This window comes from Dromaius novaehollandiae, chromosome 8 (assembly GCF_036370855.1).
Source record: "Dromaius novaehollandiae isolate bDroNov1 chromosome 8, bDroNov1.hap1, whole genome shotgun sequence".
NCBI lineage: Eukaryota > Metazoa > Chordata > Aves > Casuariiformes > Dromaiidae > Dromaius > Dromaius novaehollandiae.
In genome coordinates, this window is record NC_088105.1 from 39,524,010 (window position 1) to 39,545,996 (window position 21,987).

At 42.7% G+C, this 21,987-nt stretch overlaps 1 protein-coding gene across 7 annotated transcripts in view; it reads right to left on the reverse strand.

Moving 5' to 3' along the window:
• Positions 1-1,959: 1,959 nt before the first annotated feature.
• DOCK7 (dedicator of cytokinesis 7) overlaps positions 1,960-21,987 on the reverse strand; it is a 110,038-nt gene continuing 90,010 nt past the window's right edge. For 3 of the 7 annotated variants that reach the window (XM_064516288.1, XM_064516286.1, XM_064516283.1), the window contains 13 exons: positions 21,786-21,944; positions 21,419-21,519; positions 20,163-20,355; positions 19,400-19,543; positions 18,261-18,392; positions 17,225-17,239; positions 10,208-10,333; positions 8,670-8,759; positions 7,688-7,924; positions 6,500-6,643; positions 5,536-5,642; positions 4,275-4,442; positions 1,960-2,470 (listed from right to left, as the gene is read on the reverse strand). In XM_064516288.1, the coding sequence (XP_064372358.1) occupies positions 2,428-2,470; positions 4,275-4,442; positions 5,536-5,642; positions 6,500-6,643; positions 7,688-7,924; positions 8,670-8,759; positions 10,208-10,333; positions 17,225-17,239; positions 18,261-18,392; positions 19,400-19,543; positions 20,163-20,355; positions 21,419-21,519; positions 21,786-21,944 (1,659 nt within the window). In that variant the 3' untranslated portion in view covers positions 1,960-2,427. Of the gene's footprint in view, positions 2,471-4,274; positions 4,443-5,535; positions 5,643-6,499; positions 6,644-7,687; positions 7,925-8,669; positions 8,760-10,207; positions 10,343-17,224; positions 17,240-18,260; positions 18,393-19,399; positions 19,544-20,162; positions 20,356-21,418; positions 21,520-21,785; positions 21,945-21,987 lie in introns of all 7 variants that reach the window. The other 4 variants (XM_064516289.1, XM_064516287.1, XM_064516284.1 and 1 more) reach the window with 2 other exon arrangements.

The window sequence follows — 21,987 nt, forward strand, 5'->3', positions numbered from 1 at the left end:
GGTGCAGTTTCTCCAGATTTGCTCAGTTAAAGTGCACACTACCTTTCCTGCACTAGTAATTTGCAACAGAAACTGATGTCCTGTATTACAGGTCTTACAGTCTGCTGCAACTGAAAACAAAACCTGACTGCCCTGTTTAGCTTTCCACATTCATACTCCGCAATTTTATAGAATCACTGGGCTATGTGTACTGAGAAGCTACTCAGATTTACACTGTCATAGGGCTAGTCAGGGAAACTAAAGGATACAGGTCAAAGATCTGGATGAAAATAGACACTTTCATAGCTGAACAAACAGTATTCTTCTATGGTTATTAGGGTTTTTTTTTCTTTGTCAATTCTTAAATATTTTGCAAGTCTCAACATAAATCTTTTGCAAACCAACCTTCCCCCCCCCCCCCCCAACATTTTTTTGCAAGTGTCCAAGACTCCTGTACTGCTTTCAAAGCCTTGTTAACACCTCCAGGCTTTGACATAGGCCTTTGAAATGTCTCACAGGAGAAAAAAGAAAAAAAAAAAAAAAAAAGTTAGAGGAGTAGTTTTCCCTTGTGCAAGAAAATCCTTGCCAAGCTTCCTGTGTTAAAAACCCTGCTAAAGAAGTAGTTCAGTAATAACTGTGCTCACGGGCAACAGAGGACTACAATCGGAGAAAAGGGCTGCACTTAGGTTACCAAAGCAGCAGCACCACGCTGGAGCTCTTGGAGCAAGAGAGCGCGTGAGAAAGAGTGAAACGCTGCGGTGCAGCGCTCCCTTCCCCAAAACGCACCTCGGCACCCGCCGGTGTCCCGGTACCATCCTGCCGGGTGCCACACGGGCCCACTGCAGGCTGGGGAGCCTCAGCCTGTGGCTGGCCGTGGCTCCAGGACACGGTGCTGTTCCACCCCTGCTCGGGAGAAAGAGGGTAAGCTGCTACAAGCTGCACCGACATTCAGCCAGTAATACCTTGGTGTCAGCACCAAAAATGAAAACACGCATGTACACGCACACACCCTGACGCAGGAGGGTGGGTTGCTGCAACTATAGATACAGAACTGGAACAGGAGGGAGCCCCCCCAAAAACACCAACCGGCAATTTAGGAATATGTACACAGGAAATGAACACAGAAACTATTTAGGTTTCAAAAGTCAAACATTCGTAAGTTGGAAATGGTGATATATACTTATGACTGCAACCTTAAAAACTCCTGTGTGTAAAAAAACTTTATATATATAAAAAATATATATATTTTTAATGTATTTTTATGTGTGTATGTATATACATATATATATATACACACACATATATATATATGCATTTATATATAGAGAGAAGCTTGTGTTTAATCACACACCGCTTTTTCCAAGGGGCCTTGTTCAATTAAGAGATGAGAAATAAAAGGGATTTAATTTAGGAGTTGCGTAGTCAGTTCCAGTTCTGATGTTTTCTGAAAGTGCTGTATTAGACACTAAAATAATTACTTTAAAACAGATTTTTCTGACATAAGAATGTAAAGAATGCTTTCTACATAAGCTTTAATGTAGTTAAATCTTTGTGTCATTTTTGTTCCTATCTTTTTCCCCAAGAAATTATTTTTTAAAATGAAAGAGGGACTAAAAAGTAGTCTAGCTGCATGTATAATGCTAACCTGCACTGTACATTTAAAGTCTGATGAGGTTACTGTGCTGTATTAGAACTTCCTAGTTGGTAGAAATTACTGTGTACACATAGGAGTCATGCTGAAACTAGTTCACTGGTACCGAAGGAGGTAAAGTGGTAACAAGAAGGCATGCCTCGATTTATCTGATGGCAATAAACAGAATTATTTTTCTTTGCAGCAATTCCTATTCAGAATTACAAAGAAAAAAACATAGGGGGAGTAAAAAGCCACCATTTTGTTAAGAAGTGTTACTGTAAGACTTACCTTACTCTGAACCTTTTCCCCCCAAGGATGGCAAGCTCTGAAGTCCAATGCACAGGGAATTAAAGTGTAAACATTCACATATTTAATAGTACCATCAAAATAACCATCACTACATTAAAAACTTCAAAAATGCATTTGCATATGGTCCTAATATAAATTAAATATATGAACTCAAAGTAAATAAATTTAACATTAGGTAATGCTATAAATAAAGGTAAATGCGTTTAGTGTACCTTTGAGTCATAAAAATGCCTTAAAAACAGGTAAGTTTACAGCTTATCAATCACCAATACTCTGGATACCACTGCCGTGATTTTTTTCAAACATTGTTAAGTCTATATTTGACAATTCAGAATGATTTTTGGCCACTGAACACTTTGATGGAGGAAGAGGTGTGGGATGTCCAGGATGAAGTCCAAGTTTTATTTCATAATAAAACTTCTTTGATTCCCAGCGCTGATAACAAGGATCTTTCTTTTCAATACCTTAATTTTAAGTGCTTTTTTTTATTTGGGTTTTTAACTTGTTTAGATATCCATTTTGCGAAGGCTCATCCTGCTGAAGGAGTCTCTGAGGGAGAGAAAATACGGTGATGAGCTCATATTTTCCAAGATGAAATAAGAAGCCCGTTAAGATAAATGTTTCTGTACATGATTTCCAATATTTCTACAGCTGGCTACTAAAAAAATTAAGTCCATGGACATGAATTCATTGCTTTTTAAAATGAATTTGCTTTGTGTCTCTATCCGGGATCATTTAACTGCTCATGGTTTACAGCCCTGAAAGCTCAGAGAAGGTTTAATTCATGTGTATGTAGAGAAGCAACACAACCTATCTGCATTACTTAAACCTTTTCTAAGTCCTTCAAAAAAATCTGTAAGTGGACTTTGCATGAAATACCTGTACTACACACTCCACACAGGATGAATTTCACAAAATCAGAAAATAATTCCCATGACAAAAGTGCTTGCGAGGTACCCACCGAAGGTGGGGAGGAAAGCATACTGCTCCTTCCACCCATTCCCACCTAACGAAAACTAGCTCCAGTAGAAATAGCAAACGGCACATCAGCTGGGGCGAGCTTAAAAAGTCATGAACTTGGGTAAAGAGAGGCCACCTTTCTGCAGTATTCGGCGGGTAGAAAAATAAACCAAATTCAGCTACGAAACATTGCTGAGCATTTCAGTGTGAGCTGGATACACTCTTTTCCTTCTTCATCTAGCACTACATCTTGCTCTTATTTATAGTGTATTTTTGCTGAATTTCTCTTTTCACAACAGCTTTGATCTTCCCCCACTGCTATTTACCTCTGAACAACACTTACATGAGGGGAAGTTCAAAACCAGGGCTGTATTCTTCTAAATCAACAGCATTGATATGAGCTGAAATCAACGTTCGCATAAATATTCTACAGAGTTTGCAGTTGAAAGCACTGTCAATATCCTGCTCAGCACTGAGTGAATGTCCTTTCAAAAAAACTCACCCCACTCACTGGGCTGAGACTGTGATATCCATGCAGCCTTGTCAAGACTGGTTTAGCCTACCTTGCTGAAAGGGGACATGAGAGGGTCCTTTTCAATGGTGAAAGTCAAAGATTACGTGGAGAGTACCTGCCGGAAAGCACTCCTCTCCCTATTCGGGAGCCAGAGCAGGCACACAAAGAGCAAGTGGAGACAAAATACTGCTAATTAATTAAGGAGCTGCCAACTGTTCTATTTCTTCAATAAGGAAGGCAGGTACTGGAAAATGAGGGCATCAGTTTTCTTAGGACCCTAGCTGTAGGCAACCAAATGCATATGGGACTGTGCACTTCCTACCGTAAATGCACTGAAGGACCCTGTTACAAACTATGCATGAAAAGTCCCCTGCTCGGTCACAGTTTGTCCCCACAAACTAACAGTGCCAAGGGCTCTGACTTGCTTCATGCATTCACAGAGCAGTTTCTATGTTCAGTCCCACTGCAGAGCAACAGAAAAGCCTGGACTCCAGCTCATAGGTCTTCTAACATGCAAAACACTGCTTTTCTGCTGTTGCCACCCTATCTGCCCTGGAGTTCCTCATGCCAGGTCCACCGGGAAGAAACAAACATCAGCGTCCTGCCACCTTGACAGTGGTTTTGAGATTAAAAAGAATGGGATGCAAAAAGAAGAAAAAGTTCTTCTCATAGATCAGGAGCTTAAGGGACATGCAAAACACCACCTACCATAACTGCTGGGAAGGGGATGTGCTCTGAGCCCAGGACAGATGGACCCAGTCAAAAGTTCCATAATTAAAAAAGAAAAACCAACTTATTTCACACGTTCATCAGGAAGCTCGGACCTCCCAATTTTACACCCTCCTTATCTCTGCTGAAGGAGTAAAATCAAATATCCACCTGTGGCAAGCGACTGGCAGCACTGCCTTATATAACTGCGGGATCTTTCTATTTATCAAAGGCTGGAGAGCTTCCTTTAACCGGTGATAATTCCTTTCAAGTTCTCGCTGATACTCCTTTTGGTCTGGGCCGATCAGGCTCTTATTCTTGCGCAGAGCATCTTCACATCTGAAAAACAAAAGTCTGTGAAACTTAGGCACATAAAAAAGGACCTGCCTGCAAGAGACTTGCTAATTTAATAGCAGAAGAGCTTTCATCCTGTTCTTCTGGGCTGACATGTAATATCCTTCTCTATCTTGTCCTTTGGGCAATAAGGACTCAGCTTAACTGGTAGGTCTCCAGAGGGAAAGGAGAAGGTGTCACATCTCCAATTTCCATTTTACTTCTAGACTGGCAACTCCTTGTTCATTTTAATTTTACTCTCCAATTACATTTATCCTCCCTGAAGAGAAATGAAAAGCTTATCTCTACGTAGCCATTTCCAGTCAAAGAGGATTTAAAGATGGATAAATTATTGCTCTCCCCAGGAAAAGATTAATAAATAGCAGACTATGAGATGTTCATCAGGAGCTCTTCTATTTGGAAAGATGTAATTTAAACAAAGGGTATGAAAAGAACTATAATATCAATGCCACTTCTGTATGGAATAACTAGGTTGCCACTGGCTCTATTTGCTTGGAACATTTTTATTTCAATTATTTTTTTTTAATTCCTTGGTGCTTGCAAAAGAGACTGGATTGAGACTGCAATCTGCATTACTCAAGAGGAAAGTATAGCAGCCAAAACATTTCTCAGAGAACTCCGCCAACATGCTTCCACTTGGTTCGGAGAAATTCACTTCAGACAGAAATTATATCTCCTGGCCAATTCAACAGTTCCTCCTGACCCTGCCAAGCCATGAGTTCATTTGCGCCAGTGTGGCTAGTGGTGTTTTCTGAAACGGGAACACTTGTTCACAACTGAACTGCGATCACTAATTCATTCCTGATAAACAGGACAGCCAAATAATTTCAGCCAAATAATTTCAGCCACTTGATCTGACTTTAGCTGTGGACCAGCAGCATCACAGAAACAGGGAACCAACCACTTAGCTGAAGAATACAGCTGCATATAGAAACTGGTTAGAAGAAAACAGCAAATACCAACTATTACAATATCAAAACTCCTGCCTGGATACACCCTTGTGCTACTGTACATGTTTCAGTTTCACGTGGCAGCAATAAATGCGTCTGGAAGGCAGTGTGAAAACAATACTCTGTACCTTTTCGTGAAGTCTTTGAAACAGAGCCGTAGTTTGTTATGATGTCTGAAGAGCTTTGGATCATTGGGTATTTCAGACAAGAAAACTTGTGCAACTTCCAATGGTCCCTTTAGGATTAGAAGAGAAAAGAGTAAGCTTCTCAGAACTGTCTGTCCTATCCACTCACTGGAGAAATTCCTTGCATTTAGAAATATTAATAAAAGGCAACGTTTCCTTACAGAATGTGCCTTTAAGAAATGCAGCTGCTAAAACTAGCATAAATCACCAAATATCACGGCAATTAAATGTCTTTCAGGTTCTTTTTAAAATACAACTCTGCTTTTGGAAAGCAGTGTGAGAAAATGCGCAGACTCTACATTTATTTTCTCTTATAACGACTCTCCACAAATTCTGCTCTCTCAACTGACAACTAAAAAAAAGTTTAGACAAAGCAAATGGAAGCAGGGAAGTGTTTGCCAACACTGCAAATTCAGCCCAGAATTTGACACTCAAGCTGTGTTTTTTCCAGCTTGTGCATTAGTATAGGTTTCCTCATCTTCCCTCAGTTTTTCCTCAGTTTTTCTCCATTCACTAGTTTTGCTTTCCATTTTGTTCACAAACCACAGCAGAACACAATCCCACTTCCATCCACCAGAGCCTGGCTAACCAAAGGGAAAATAATAAAACTTTATTTTTTAAAAAGACAGAAGGACGAGCAAGAAGAAATGACTGCAAATGCCAGGAAGGAGCAGGTAACTGAGGGAGGAGGTCCATCTCTACTCAGCCACTTTCCAGATCTAACCACATTTTCAGGACTGTTACTCAAACTGCAAAATGACCAAGAGCACCCAGTCTAGAACTACAAGTGACCTTAAGCACATCCCACAGACTCAGTGAAAAAAAGAAAAAAGAAAAAAAAAGTAATGTAGAAATAAGGCCCAAAGTTTAGCATCCAACAAACTCCAACGCAGAAAGCACTTCTCACCTGGTTCACTGTGGTACCTACTGATCCTTGCAGCACCATCTGCAGCATCTTTGGATCCGCAGGGTCTTGGTGAGTTGCAAAAGCTAATTCCTGTGTTTTCTTCTGCATGTCCTCTATGGCAACTTCAATGGGCGTCAAAATGATCTACGCAAGTAGCCAGAATACAGGATGCTTGTTATGACTGATATCGTCAACCAGAAATAGGCTTTCAAAAGCCCTAAGGTCACTTTGGAGTGGCACTGAAGTGGTGGAGGACACCATTAAGACTGATGTTCTTAAGATAAGCTCTTCTGAACCTGTGTGCTCTCTTAATTTTAGGAATTTTAGGAATATTAAGAAAATTTTGATTTTTAAGTGTGTTTCTACATCTGAGTACCCAGAGTCTTTTGAGACTGCTTCCAAGTAGGCAGACGCCTGGGTTCCTCTGCGGTCACTGCAACAAACTACCCAGAGTTACAGTACTATTTCAGTGCCTAAACACCTGTAGGTTCCCTGCCTTGCATTAAAATGCATTTGTCATTGTGTCCCAGGGATCACATCAGTTCTGACCTACCCTTGGAAAATCACCATAACTCTGGGACAAATCTCTCTACGAAGCCTCAGACCCCATTGGTCTGTCTGCCCTGCAAGTGAACTGCAATACAGGGCAAAGGACGTGCTGCTCCAGCAGAACAGCAGAGATCAACTTGCATTACTGCAAAGCTCACCAAGGACCTCTCCTCACAGATGCTGTTATCTGGACACACTGGTGAAAGAGGTGGCAGGATATACTGTATTTTTAAATTGGTCTGCTCTTAGTTTAAGTTGAACAGGAACAGGGGAAAGCCCAATAGAAATGAGCCATTCTTAAAACCAAAATGAAGGGGTCGCAAGCACAGTCCCTGCAGTGAACAGCCAGAGCAGCTTAAGACAGCGCTTGTCTGCTCTGGCTCTCTGCAGAAGTTACGCACCCTTAGCACGGAGGGAAAGGTGGACTATCAAATGGCTAGGAGAGTGTATCTGTGCTAACGTGACAGTGTGAAAGGATGTAGTTGAGGTGAAAAGCTACATGTATAGCCTGGCCTGCTTTATAGGATGTGTTATGCATGAGTTTCAGCAACATCCACTTCATTTAGTCCTGCATAATATCTCCCTTCAAACACAGGAGACCACTGGGGATCTCTGCTGTGCTGGGAATGCAGGCCTCACCTCCTCTTTGTGAATGACGTTTATCCTGGTTTTAATGTAAGGGAAAGCGTGGGACGTTGTGAGGATTGTTTTGCGCTTGAACTGCTCGTGCAGCTCCCCATGAGCTCGGCCATCCAGCGTGAAGGGCGTGCAATACATGAAACGCCGCAAGTTGTAGTTCTTGTCGAAGTAAGTTATCCTGTCCTTCATCTCATACGTGTCAAAGTAAGGCTCCACGTAGGTTATCTGAATATAGGCCTGGAGAAAAGAATGAACCCAAGTGTGCAGACAATGAAGTACAGTGCCATATGAGGCCATGCTGAGAAGAGCTGACTTCCAATCCCTGCTTTTTAATGACCCAGTAACCCAGCTCACTTTCAACTCTTTACTCCTCAAGACACCTCTAGAAGAACTAGGACTGTTCCTTGTCTTTACTCAGAGGAATCACGCTCATGTTCATGGGGACTAGGTGCCTGGTAGCTGTTCAGCGGTTTCTGGACTTGATAAAATACAGCACACTGCCCTTCTCTCATGTTCTTCACATGAGGCTTTTCTTTGCAGATAATGCCTTGCCCTCACCTGCAGTCTGATTTCCTAGGCATGTTCCTGTTATTTCTGCTATGCTTAAAGGATCTGGCACAAGAATGACAAAATGCTGCAGCTGCAAATAAAGCCAGAGGCCAGGGAACGGAGAAACTCCCTTCCTTTCTTGCATTTAGCAGAGATTACAAAGAAAGGCAAATGCAGCCTGACACTATGCCGTCCTTTTGTCTCTTCCCACCAACCCCTACAAGGTACAGGGCTTGGGGCAGAAAGTGAAACGGCTAATTCTGCACTGCTTTGCTGGGGTGATTCTCCCCAACTCTCCCCCCGAGCAGCCACAAGATGCTCTGAAGGTGGATTTCATTGCCTATTTGGGGAAATTCAGGGCACAGTCTGGCCCATTATACTTTCATATATTTAGAACCAGTTCTCATTCTAAACCTGTACTTTGTGTTCTTACCTTGTTAGGATCTAGTTTACATTTGTCCACAGGGTTTGAGTCCTTAATCACTTCAAGCACATCTTCACCAAACCGTTCTCCGTAAAATCCCTACAATCAAGAGTAAATGTATGGAAAGGAAACATCAAATGCAACAGTCAGAGATGGGGGTTGGAGAGACAAAGGCACATTCAGGGGAGGTGATGCTCCAAATACCTTCAACAGTAGCTGTGCCGAGGCTGAATGTGATCTGCTGAACCTAGAATTAAATCAATTGCATTCCGGGGGCAACAGGAAAAAAACAAACCTAAAACCCTGGAAGCCAGGAGAACTCGGGAGCCTTCCAACTGCACACACACTGTATGGTTTTGAACCACTCATTTGAGCTCTCTGTGTGTCTGTGAGCTCAACTGAAAACCGGGGTCAATACAGGCTCTGCTTGGAAATCAGGTGCTGCATTAGAGCACAGCTTTGCTGGGCAGAATGAATGGCCAGGGTCTGAACTCAGTTTCATGTGCTTAAACCTCAAATAACTCTGCTGCTTTCAGTGCAATGTGACAGCAACTGAATTGTTGTGACAGCAACAACATGACATCAGACTCTGACATGTGAGGCCCTGTCTGTTCTAGTAAATAAAATACGGCCGATTCTGCTCTTTGGCCCTATGAAAAAGTAGCTGGCATGGCCCAGAGCCACGCAGCTAAACACTCGTCCTCTCCCCCAGGGGAAGACCTCAGCAATCGTACTGCCTACCGGGAAGAGGCCCCGACCCACGCTGCCCTCCAGACTGTGCTAAGGCGCTGTCTAGGCATGCGCTAGTTGGCACAACACCACGCCAGACTAACAGTTACACCATACGGATGATCAATGGACGGTACCTGAAACTTCACCCAAGCCCAGCTAGATTAATCAGAGTTGCCTTTGCCTGTGCCTGTGCAAGGCTCAAGCAAACTTCAGAGAGAGACTTCACATGTCCCACTGTGCAGGCTCTGAAATTCAGTCACTTTGAAGGGCTCTAGTTTCTGGGAGTGGAGGCACTTCATGCCAAGGAAACAAAATGACAGCAAAATGTGCTCTCTTCAGAAAGTCAGACCCCAAAGGGCACCTCAGCCTTTTTCAAGCCTAGGTCATCCCAGTTACACCAGGAGGCTGGAAGGAAATGCAAACGCTGTGTGACATGCCACAGACTCTCAAGCGATCACAGCAAGTCTGTGCCTCTTGATGTACGCCCAGGGAAACCCGTACAACTCCTCTCCCCGCATTCCTCCCGCAGAGGGTGACACCGGCAACAGGACAGGACGTGAGAGCCCAGCACAGAGCGCGACGGCCCTTCCTGCAGCTCTGAGTCACCGTGTGGCTTTTAACTGCTACGCCTGACGACTGCTCCCCTCTAAGCTCAGCCTTGAACCAGGCACCAAGAGGCACAGCACTGCTTTTGCCCCACGACTTTTGTTTGAAACACTGCCTGTAATTTGGGAGCACAGATCTTAAATAACTAATGGAAAGTACTTAATTGCAATTCACAGACAGAATTTGAGGTCATCCACAATAAATCTCACCTCGAGCCTGTGGGAGATTTCAGCTAACTTTGTTATTGCAGGTTCCTTGTACACAAATTCTTGCTCATCCAGGTCTCCAAATTTAGTTCCATAAAACCCAACCCGGAAATAGGTGCCAAACATCCTCTTTCCATCCTAGGTTGGAGAAACGACAGGTTATCTCAGTGTGGAGACATGCACACTCCAAGCATGGCTGCAGACACGCTCCTGAATTTATGCAAAATTAAAAAGAAATTAAAAAAACGAAGAAGGAAGGAAGGAAAGGAGGAAAAGAAAAACACACCTGGAACTCAGCATGAATGCATTTAGCAGCAAACACCACACTGAAATTACAAATTAACATAAAATCATATGGGTCAGTTATGACCTTCAGCCCAGCCTTGCAGTAAGTTTTCCCACACCAGGAGGAGCCTGGGAGTGTTGGATGTCTCTGAGGACCAGTTAAAGGCAAGTTCCTGCACTGCGTAAATATTTCAAGTGCCCGAAATTCCCTGTAGGGACCCCTCAGCCTGGCCCATGGCCATGGCGCTGGGCAGCAAAGCTGCTGACGGCCTCCACAGGCTGCAGCCCCCCAAGCAGAATACTGCACACAAACAGCCCCTGAAAACTACCCCCATCAGAGACTCCACAAGCTACCCTCAAGTAATTGCAGGATTGGGCCTAGGTCAATAGCCAGTTAACACACACACACGTTTGCTTTTTAAATAGCATGTTGATTGAAAGGTATTAAGGTCTCCTCTAGTAACTAATTTGTAAAATAGAGGGCCAAAGTCACTCCTGGTGAAAGCAGATGCAGTACACTGTACCATGTACCTGCTTCCCTTGGAGCCAGTGGTGAATTTGGCCCAGAAATGCAACAAAAGAACAGAAAGATTTTTGCTGGAAAAGGGACAAAGAAAATCTGATTAAAAGAGACAGAAAAAACGCTTTAAAAATAAATCGCACCTTCGATTTTGTTAAAAGCTAAAACAACTCATGTTGCATGCACAAACCAGAAATGCCTTTTAGCAAGAAACTCTAAAATGTTCACCTTTACTCTCATGGGAAAGTGTGATGTAGTATATAATGCACAGGGTTTCTGACCTGAGTTAGTGTCTGGTTTCAAATAGCACCTACAGATGCCTGGCTGCCATGTATGATTTTTTTCAGTAGTTTGCTATGACAAAACTAACCTTTTGCAGTGATGGTGAACACGATCTATGGAAAGCAAAGAGGATGAATGAACCAAATTAAAGTAAAAAGAATCACATCGGTGAGAAACAACCAGCTGGAGGGACATGTTCAAAGAGCTGAGGAGGACTGTTCTCATCACACTAACTATGATTTTGGTGCATTTCCTCCTCTACTTAGGTTTTTTGGTAATTGAAACAAGCTATGGCTTTAGAGGAACACGATTTCCTTTTGCTTTGGATCAAAAAAAAACACAGACAAACTCCAGAGCCTGGAGAAAGCATTGCCACAGCAACCCATTGCTTCTCCTCACCTGAAGGAAACTAAACTCATGGGCATCGGACAGAAGCTGCGTTTCTGAGCGCCAGCACAGCTCAGCTCCGCCTAATTCATGCAGGCCACAGCTCGGCTTTGCTACAGGACGCCGACAGATACGAATTCATAGGCTCCACGCTGGGAAGAGCACAGTCACATGCCTAAATTTAAGAAAATGCGGAGTCGCCCAGAGCTCTGCTCATCTGCTTAACCCCATGTGGGTGATGCCCTGGACTCTAGCCCATCCCTCCGAGCAATCCCGCCTTTCCCAGATGCACTCCAGCTCCTGGGGATGTAAATCCCAGCTGGGAAGCTATTACTGTTTTATTAGCAGTATTACCTGGCAATGCTCGCGAGCTATTTCCTTGGACTCTGCGTCTTTCTGCAGTGCCCTTCCTTCCAGACCCATATAGAAACAACCAGCCTACTGAACCCTTATTTTATTTATCATTATCCTTTTAAAGCCACATTTTTGACAATTATTACCCATGCTAAATCCCCTCAACCCCCACAGCACTTCCAGCTGTGCAATTTTTATTCAATTTAATCTCAATGTGACTGGCAGAAGACTGGGAGCCCAGTGCTCCTTTCTTGACATTTCTCAAAGGCACTTTCCAAGGTAGCACTATGTTTTGCCCAAGAGGAACTGCTGTAGAGGGAGCAAAACACCTCCCCCAGCCTTCTGCTGGGTCTGGGCTTGCTCCACAGGGATATCAGTGGGATTCTGCCTCTGACCGATGGGCACAGGGCAGGTCCCAGTGATGGACAATGCATGGCTGCTCTCTTAATTCATGTGTTTTTCTCCTGCTACTTGGCCATACTGCCTCCTTCTAGGTCAGGCTTCCACATGACAAGCTTCATCTACTCTCCTGGAAAGACAGGGTCCTTTCCTCAACAGAACTGGGTCATCCCCCTCTTCCACCTGGCAATGGAGAAGGATTCATCCCATTCATCCCATTGCCCAGATGGCAAGATGAAGTATTCAAAAACATTTGTGAATGTCAATGCCAAACGCAGCTCTAGTGAGCAACTCCCAAGCAGTGTAACCAGGCGAGCACCACAGGTCCCATCTGTCTGAGGTGTCCTTACTCCTGCAGAGCTCGGCCCTTCAAGGACAACGCTGGCATGTGATGCAGAGAGATATGGCTCCACTAGGGTTAGAAAAAGGCGCTGCATCAGCAGTTGAGATTTTTAAAATAAGTGAGAAAAATCTGCTCAAGGGCTTGATATGCATTTTAGCTGCAAGAAAAAAGCTCTCCCCGCTGGTTAAATTGTCAGGGGAAGAGGCATAAAACTACCTGTGGGTTCTCCAGGTCTTGGCTTGTTGAGGGTATACAGAGAGCAATTGCGGCTGTTCCATACCATGTCAACTCCCACCAGCCACAAGGGAAGAGACACATCCAGAAATTTTCAGTGTATAAAGTGTTTGCAGGACCTAGTCCCTACAAGGTGAATATCTGCCATGTAGACATTTGCACAGACAGCTATTTGTTAAGGGCAGTGTAAATTTATGTTGCTATAAAAATAACAATGAGGGAGGAAGAAAATGTCTTTTCATCAGCATCAATTAATAGAGTTCTGGTGGTATTTATTAAATGCATAAAGTAAGAGCAATGGTGCACTGGGAAGTCCCAGGAGTGGTGGCGCCAGGGAGACTGGTGAAATTTAGTGCCCCAGTATGAAGGTAGCTTCCAATATACGTACTTGTTTCATCATCACAAAGTCCAGTTACACTGGCTTTTCCTGATAAATCCAGTTGCTGAAACTATTATCATAATGATCCCAGGGAAAAAAGGCTGCAGTGAGGAATACTGGTTAGCTCCTAATGCAAGAGAAATATCTCCCCCACAAAGTACTGGATCCATCAGTGATGAAATGTATGAGCTGGGCTGTGACTGCTCCCCAGCAGGCCAAACCACCAAATCCTTTCTCTGTCAACTCCCTGAACCACACTATCCTGATAAAAAAACACGTAACTCCTCTCTAAGCCCTCTGCCCTTTCAGTCTCAACCGTCTGTAGATCCAGCTACTTCACATACTGTTATCTGTGCAAGCTGTATCAGCTCAGTGGGGTCAGGTCCTTAAGGGACACAAGATCCTCCCCCTCCGACAAGCGGCTGCAAAGAAAATGTGTTCAATTCGGATTTGGGTGGAGACCTTGCAAAGCAGCTAAGGGAACTTGGTACCTTTGAGTGCCAATTTTCGGCTAGGCTGTTACCCTTGCTGGGAACAAAGCTGCCATGGCCAGTTCGCAAATTCACTCACCGCGGTTTGCAAAGCAAACGGTCACCTAACACCTTTGGTTTCAGGCGAATGCTCTTGCCCCAAAGCACTGCCAGGCAGGACACAAGCAGCACGAACCTAGCCGCTGTGGTTCCCAAAGAGTGTGGGAGAGGCTGAGCGGTCTCACGGTGACAACACTGAATGTGAGGGCTGAGTATCCAGGACTTCGGAGCAAGTCCAGGATACTCCAGGACTTGGAGGGATGGCTGGTGGAAGAGGCTGGTCAAGCCACACTTGAGGAAGGTGAGGGGCCAGTACGGGAGCTCGCGGGAGCAGGATGGCGTTTTACAGCAGTGGCTTTCGAGTGGAAGAAAGGGACTGTGGGTGAAAGTGGAGGGATATCTGCAGCGTAGACATCACGTGCAAGGAGACACGATGCCAGTCCTGGGCACCTCTGGTCCAAGACCAGTGACTATTTCCAGCTTTCCTGCTGCTCTCTGCCTGTGCAGGGCTGGCAGGGGAGCAGCTCGGCCAGGCTGCCTCGGTCAGGTACATCCCTCTACACAGACAATTTCCCAGTCTGCAGCCACAGCTGGGGTCTGCACCTGGAAACAAGGAGCTGGAAACACATTCCTCCAGATGAGCAAACACCTAACGGCTATTCTTTACTCCATGTACGCATTCAGTAGCTGTGAGCCCCCTGAGATTAGGCAAGCTCAGTTTCTTGCCGGGATTTAACAACATGGAATGGTGCTGTAATCCTTTTTAGATTTTTTCCTTTGAAATTTAGTCAGTACCAAAATCTTCATAATCACAGCACTGAAAACAAAACAAATAACTTAAAAATACTCCATGGTCTTGTTTCTGAAAAGAGCTAAAAATGCAGATATGAGGGAGAAATTATTAAAAAGCATTTTATCTCCTATTATTTTATGAAAAATAATAGGTCTTTGGGAGGAGAAGAGAATGAAGGTGAACACTGAATAGCCATCACAGAACTGGCAGAGCAGATAACAGCCATCATGATTTATGAAGGTTCATGATTTGTTATTATGCATGGTAAATACCTTTCAAAATTGCTGGGAATAAAGTTTTAGAGTTATCACTTACACGCACACAAAAAGCTTTGCCAACAAGATTTGAAAAATTAGATGAGTGATTATCTGTTTTCTCCACGAAGACCAATACAGTAACAGAGCTGCCTGAAGGCAGAATCAACCCAAAGTATGTATGAATAAAAACATACATACCCACTTCATATACACTGTGCAGAATGCAAAAGCCAAGCATCTTTACTAAGCTGAGCATTGTATTTTCTTGCCCTGTTTTAATCCAAGGTCATTTTGCAGTGTTGCCAACTATTACAAGTTTTCCAATATTGATTTTTTTATAAAGTACCAGCTCTTGGAATCCTGTTGTCAGATGGCAACCTCAGCCTGCATACTAAAAAGCGCATTTTTAAATTCTCATGGCATAGCGTGAAAAGATTTTTCCTAGAAACTTTCCTAACTGGAAAGTAAATGAAAAGAATGCAACATTTATTTAGCAAACAGACAGACAAGCAGAAAAACCCACCACTTGGTATGTTTAAGCAGGTCTCGCAAATGCATTAGTGCCTGACTCAGGATACTTCAGTGCTTGTAGTTGGCAATACTGCTTTCCCTGCGACACAAGGGGTAAATCCTGCTGTTGGCATAGCTCTTTGGTAAAATGAAATTGGGGTTTCCACGGAATAAAAAAAGGGGGGGAAGCAAAAAAAAAAAATCCACAAGTAGGAACTTACCACAACAGACAATAGTAAGAGTGGGGAGGAGGGTCAGCAACCAGGGCGATAGAGGAGAAAACAGAAAGTATTTAATTAGGGAAATTCCAAAAAACAAACAAGCAGCAAACTGGCAGCAAATAAACTTTAAAATAAAAAAAAAGGTGAGCACCAATTAAAGCATTTATAAACAGGGGAAAGGAAAACAAACATGCAACAAATCTGAAAGCTACAAAGCACAAAGATCAGAAAAAGTATGGCAATGAAAGAGCACGATGACAGACGAGAACATAAACCATGGGTGTCTTTTACCATGCAATAAAACATGACTGAGTGATGTTAGAATCATAACCAATGACAGAATTTTCTTCAGGGGTCGATTTAGGGGCAGACTGATCAAAGTAGATGCTCACAGGCTTTCATATTTGTTGGATATTGAACATGTATCACTTCTCTTCCTGTGACCTGTACTCTGGATAGCTGTGTTACCTCATCTACAGGGACTTTTCACAGTGATAGCAAATGATTAACAGGGCCAGCCCTTGAATGTCAGGGGTTACTTTTAAGCTACTGAATTTCACTTTTCGTTAGGCCAGAATGAAAACTGAAGTTCAGACATCATCAGCCCAAATAATTTATGTCACACAATGCAAAGGAACTTCCATCCAGGCCCCAGTTCAGGAAGTGTGGGCTTAAACGCTCTCCTGTGTTGGAAACTTGAGTGAGCTGGGTCACAGCTTTGCCTGATTCACAGAAAAGCAGAAATCAACTGAACAGCTTAAATCTAAGCAAATAATCTTACACCATATTCACAAAACATTTAAAATGTCTTCTGAGACTTCTCAAAGTTTACATACCAACATGTCAACTGGACTAGGGCCTGATTTATCAAACTCACAGTGCTGTGTGTAACGTAGAGACGAAGTAGACTACTTTGTTTATTTTTAATCCAAATGTGTGGTTCTCACGGTGTATGTTGCAGAAATGTAAGCAAACAGCCTCTACAAAAATGAAAGCAGCAAAACTGACTCCAGTTAACACAACTGAGCTATTTTACTGCCCAATAAACAGCTACGTGACAAATTGACTGTTCTTAAATGAACAGAATTAAGTAGCCTATTGTCTGAGATATGGTCTGCATACGCAATAAAACAGCTTTGCTTTTCAGTACCTCTGAGCATTATTGCTTAAATCGACCCCTGTGGGTGGGGTGAAAATATGGTATGAAGGGATGATATTCTGTGTCAATGCTGATGAAAAGAAATATAAACAAATTAAAAAACAAACTAGTGATGATACAGTGGCTCATTCACCAAAGAACCTCATTAGTGGAACACATCAGCATCCATGCACTACCTACGGCTTCTTATGAAGAATTTCCTACTAAAACCACAATCAGTTTATTGGTATTTCTTTGGTTAATGAATTCAGTTTTAACAGCAGACAGCAACAGAAATACCCACAACTAGCACATGTGGGCAAGCATTGGCGTGAGTCATCTGATAAATCTATTAGTGTTCTTTACTAACTAAAATGGAGTTACCTACCTCCCAGCCAGTACTCTGTGTAATAAAAAGTAAAAAGCGCATGTCACAGAAACCAAAAAAAAGTTTCAAAGGCCAAAACATGACCGATAATGTAAGGTATCATTAACCTGAAATGGTCTCAATGATTATATGTCATCATGCATCCGAAATGGCCTTCTCTGGCCCAGAAGGACACTAAATAATTGCCCTCTATTGGTTCATTTAACCTCAGGAGTCTGGCAATGCCAGAACACAGACATAACAACCAGACCCTCAGCTGCTGTAGATCAGCTGGATCCTATGCAATAGATGCACTAACAGACATCTACCGAGGAGCTGATGTTAGTGGACGGGTAACTAAATCAACAGACAAACCATGTACCCAGCAGCTGGCTGGGTTGTGGGGCTCAGAGTAGCACTAGCGTGTACTGCAGGGGAGTCTGCTGAGTGCTCACCTGCCCTTACAGGCAGACACGAGCCCAACAGGCTCCTAGAAGATAATACGGACTTCTTGAGAGTTGCCAAGTGCTCTCATTTCCTGCTGAGCTGAGGTCTCCTGAGCTTAGCCAGGGTTGATAACTTTTGACATCTCACATAAAATGCTTAGCATTTAATTGAGCTGGTGGGTTTTGCACCATCCAAGTTTAAAAAGGTTCCTTCAATAATTTATCCACTATATGCAAAGAAAAACAAAATCCTAACATTTCTCAATGTTATCTACAAGGCCAAAGGCAAAACCCATTGTTTTTCCCTAAACAGAAATACAGCATGCAAAAAATATTTTACAACTGAGTATGATAAACTGGAAGTTTTGACTCCTGGAAACTTCTGAAGTTACACTAAGAGCTGTTACGTGATGTTCTCTCACATTTCTCATGATAAGTGTTCTGAGAGAACTAATCCTGTCAGTGATCCTTCATTTACTGTGGCTCATCATTTTGACAATTTTTGTGCAATCTGACTTAAATGGTTTTTCCTTGATGGGTAGTTTTTAGCAGCACTGAGCATTTGAAATTTCTTCACAATTCTCATTGCAGCTGAAAATTCAGATCATTACCTGATGAACAATTTTGCTGAATGCTTCTTGGAGTTTACCATGAATAGTAGATAGCTTCTTGGCATCTCTATTAGCTTCGTGAATAGGAATAAGGACTTTGTAAACCTCATTAACTGCTTCATACATGCCAGCCTACAAAAATAAGGTCCATCAGATGGCTCCATCAATTCAACAGCAAGTATGATACATACTCACAGCATTCAAACAGTAAGACTGCAAAATGAAAAGGTGGCAGAGATACCCAAAGACACAACGTAATCAGAACTTTTTCTTAAAATATACACGTAAATGAATGCAATAAATCCCTCAGTTATCGATGGAATCAAGAGCCTACCGCACTACACATTGCTACTAGTTAATGAGATTATTAAAATAAACAAATTTGGGATGTTTTGGATGGATATATGCACAAGAGTACAACAAAACAGGATCCCAACCAAATCTATAGGAATGAAATATGGAAGCTTAAATACACAATAGAGGCCATTCTGTTTAGTGCAACTTCAACCTGTGCGACTTCTCTGTCCACTTTCGGCACTCCATGAGATGTGCTTTGTGCAGTTTCCCTAAACTGTCTCTAGCGCGGGGGATCCAGTCCACTGCAGGCAGACACTGCTCCGTGTGGCTTAGCCAGCCTGCAGGGGAGGTTCTAAGTCTCTACTCTGCAGTTATTGCTGCTTGTACTTAAACCCACCAGCAGAGACTTCAGATCGCGTTGTGGGACATAATTCACTTGCTTTCATTGGTTTCTAATGGATACACTGCTACCTCTTAAATGTAGCACTGCTCCTCTTAAAGTAGCTTCCCCATCTTCTACCAAAGCTTTCAGCCCACTCTCTTCCAGAAGAAGGAAAAACAGTGCAGCCTTTCTTCTCTGTTCTGAAATCCAGAACATGCACTGTTCAAGTGAAAGATCTTAAAAACACACAAAGGCCTCTTGGTGTCCAGCCCTGATTCATTGCACACTTTACTTGGGAGTGCAAACTGAGCTCTTTTTAACAACTAACACTCCCAACGCTCCATTCAAATTAAGTGGTTACAACAGAGCCACACAGTCTCATAAAGAAAACATTTTGCTTTACACTGCCCAGCAGTGTAATATTGCTGAAGAGACAGAGAAAGAAATTAAAGTCTTCTACCATTGAGAAAGATGCTGCAGCCTGCTCCAGCAATCCCACCAGACCAGCTTCTGTAAAATACTTCCCAGAACAGATACCTTCTTCATCTGGTGATACAACATCATCAGAAACTGCTGACTCTTCCAAAACGTTAGAAGATATGTTCTAAGGAGACATAATTTAGATAAAATACTTATACTCAATTTAAGTAACATTTAATACTTTGAAAGCTAGCTGATTTTCAATCAAATTCTAACATTTTTAAAGAGGCAGCTTTCACATGCATTTTATCTCCTTTCCTTCTGATACAGCAGGGCAATTCAGCACATGCTCAATTTTAAGCCCACTGGACTAAACCAAACCACCACAACGTTCAAAGCTAAGTATGTGCTTGTTTACTCTGTTTAGTGTTTCCCGGCTTAACGTTAGTAATCGCAGGAACCATTTCATCAGTTACTCCCGAACAATTGCACCCACTACACAATATCTGGACTAAAAAAGGGTATTAGATGAGGCCTTAAAAGACATGGCTTAAATGGAGAAATAAAAAGAACTGGATCCATTTAGCCTACAGATAAAAAGAGTCTGCGGAACCAAGAATAGTCTTCAGACATAAATATTTTCTGAAGTTGTTCTAACCTGTTCTCCCCAAAACAAACTGCATAAGTGCAATATGAATACATAGGCACAGCCAATACCTGGTGCATGGAAATAATCTGTATCTTAGGAGCAGATGACAAAACCCCCAAAATTCTTGTGGAGGATAAGAAAGACCCACTCCTACCTGAAATGTAACACACCCTACAGGGAGGTATTTCCGGTCTTCGAGCATGCTTAGATATTCAGCCACCAAGGCTGCCGAATGGACCAAACACTGGGCCGACTCAGCATGATTGCTTCTCTCAGAGTGCTTCCCAGCCATGTTCTGTAACCAGGTCAGGCGCAGGTCAGGGGAATTCTGATAGCCCTTTGCGATCCTAATGGAAAAGAAAAGCTCTGCAATTAGTATTTAGTTACTTCTGCTTAAATATCAACCATCCTCAGCTCTAGGTTTTCCAGAAATACATGAGATAAAAAGTTACATAGATGAGAAATTATCCTAAATTACTATATAGATTTTTGAACCAGTTACTGGGCAGCAAGCAACTGCAGCTACCCTGCGCTAGCAGAATGCCTTTTAAGAAGCCCTCAGGACTATTAGTGCAGACAATACCATGCAGTTTGGTGGTTGGTGCTTTAGCAACTTTCTATCTAGGGATCTTAACATGGCTATGGAATCCTTTTTGCATATGAAGACCATCATATGTATCATCACTGAAGAGCCTTTTCTGCAAGTAGGTTCTGGAAGATCCTTAAGTCTTCCCTGATGCAGGCAGGGGAAGCACAGATGTCTCTGTTCAGGTGGAGGATGAGACTGTCAGAGACTGCTGGGGAATGGAAACTACTTTTATCCAAGATAAGCCAGGTAAATGCCAAAGAAACTATCAATGCTACCTTCAAATATGACAGACATGAGAAACTGTAAGGACTATGTTAGTTCCTTGGTAGTAACAAGGAACGCAGATACTGCAGCGTGCTTTCGCATAGAGTGGCTGGTCACGGCTGCAAGCAATCGCAGCTCTGTTGTTCCTGCCCTTGCCTGTGGAATAAGAGGATGCTTAGTACAGACACAGCCTGAGAAATACTGCTTTCTGTGCATACTGGTCCCTGAGCACTGAGACTGGGAATTGCATTGTAATTACTCAAAAAACAAGCTATATATGGGCTCATGTGAGCAGCATTTGAGATCAAATCCAAAAAGCAAGTAGCCCTGTGGACTTCAGGTGAAATGTGAACCATGACAAGTGACGGCAATGGAAAACAGGTTTAAGTTCAAAGTAAAATAATGGCTACTAAAAATAAAAGAGTAATCGGAGTTCATAGCAATACAGTATTTCAGGCTCTAAATACAGGAAGTGCAGCAAGTATTAAGCTTTGTTCAAACATCATGTGGAGCACTGACATCTACTGTCCCTGCAGTGCAACAGTTATAAACTCTACCTGTACATCAGGTCAATCAGCATTTCTGGATCTTCCTGGTGCTCCTTCATTTTAACTGTGTCAGACAGGATCATATGGAGGTTGAACACAAGGTCCTGCACCTGTAACAAAAATAATGCTTTAAGGAACTGTCGATGGGAACCAAACTATATACTGCTATTTTAGGACCACAGTTACTCTGAATCTTTGTGTGCTTGCTCCTTGTTGTCAGCATTAATTGAGGATCTAAATTTTACGTATTTAGGTCACAGAAAAAAAACATTATGCGCCTCTTTCAGGGAACGCATGCAAATCCCAGCTATAGACGGAGATTTAAGAACAGCTTGATAATGAACTACATACAACCTCTCTTGTGCATTTCTCTTACCTGATCAGGGAATGTTGTCTCCCTAAGTTCCAGATCTTCTTCAGCATATGTCAAAATAGTCTTCAGGGAACGCCGTAAAAATTCCTCATTGAAATTCTGGGATGTCCCCACCAGGGATGAGAGAGACATGGTCACTTGCATTTTCACTCTGGCGAAGTTCTACAACAGAGAAATTTGTTATTATATTGCAACAAAGAGATAC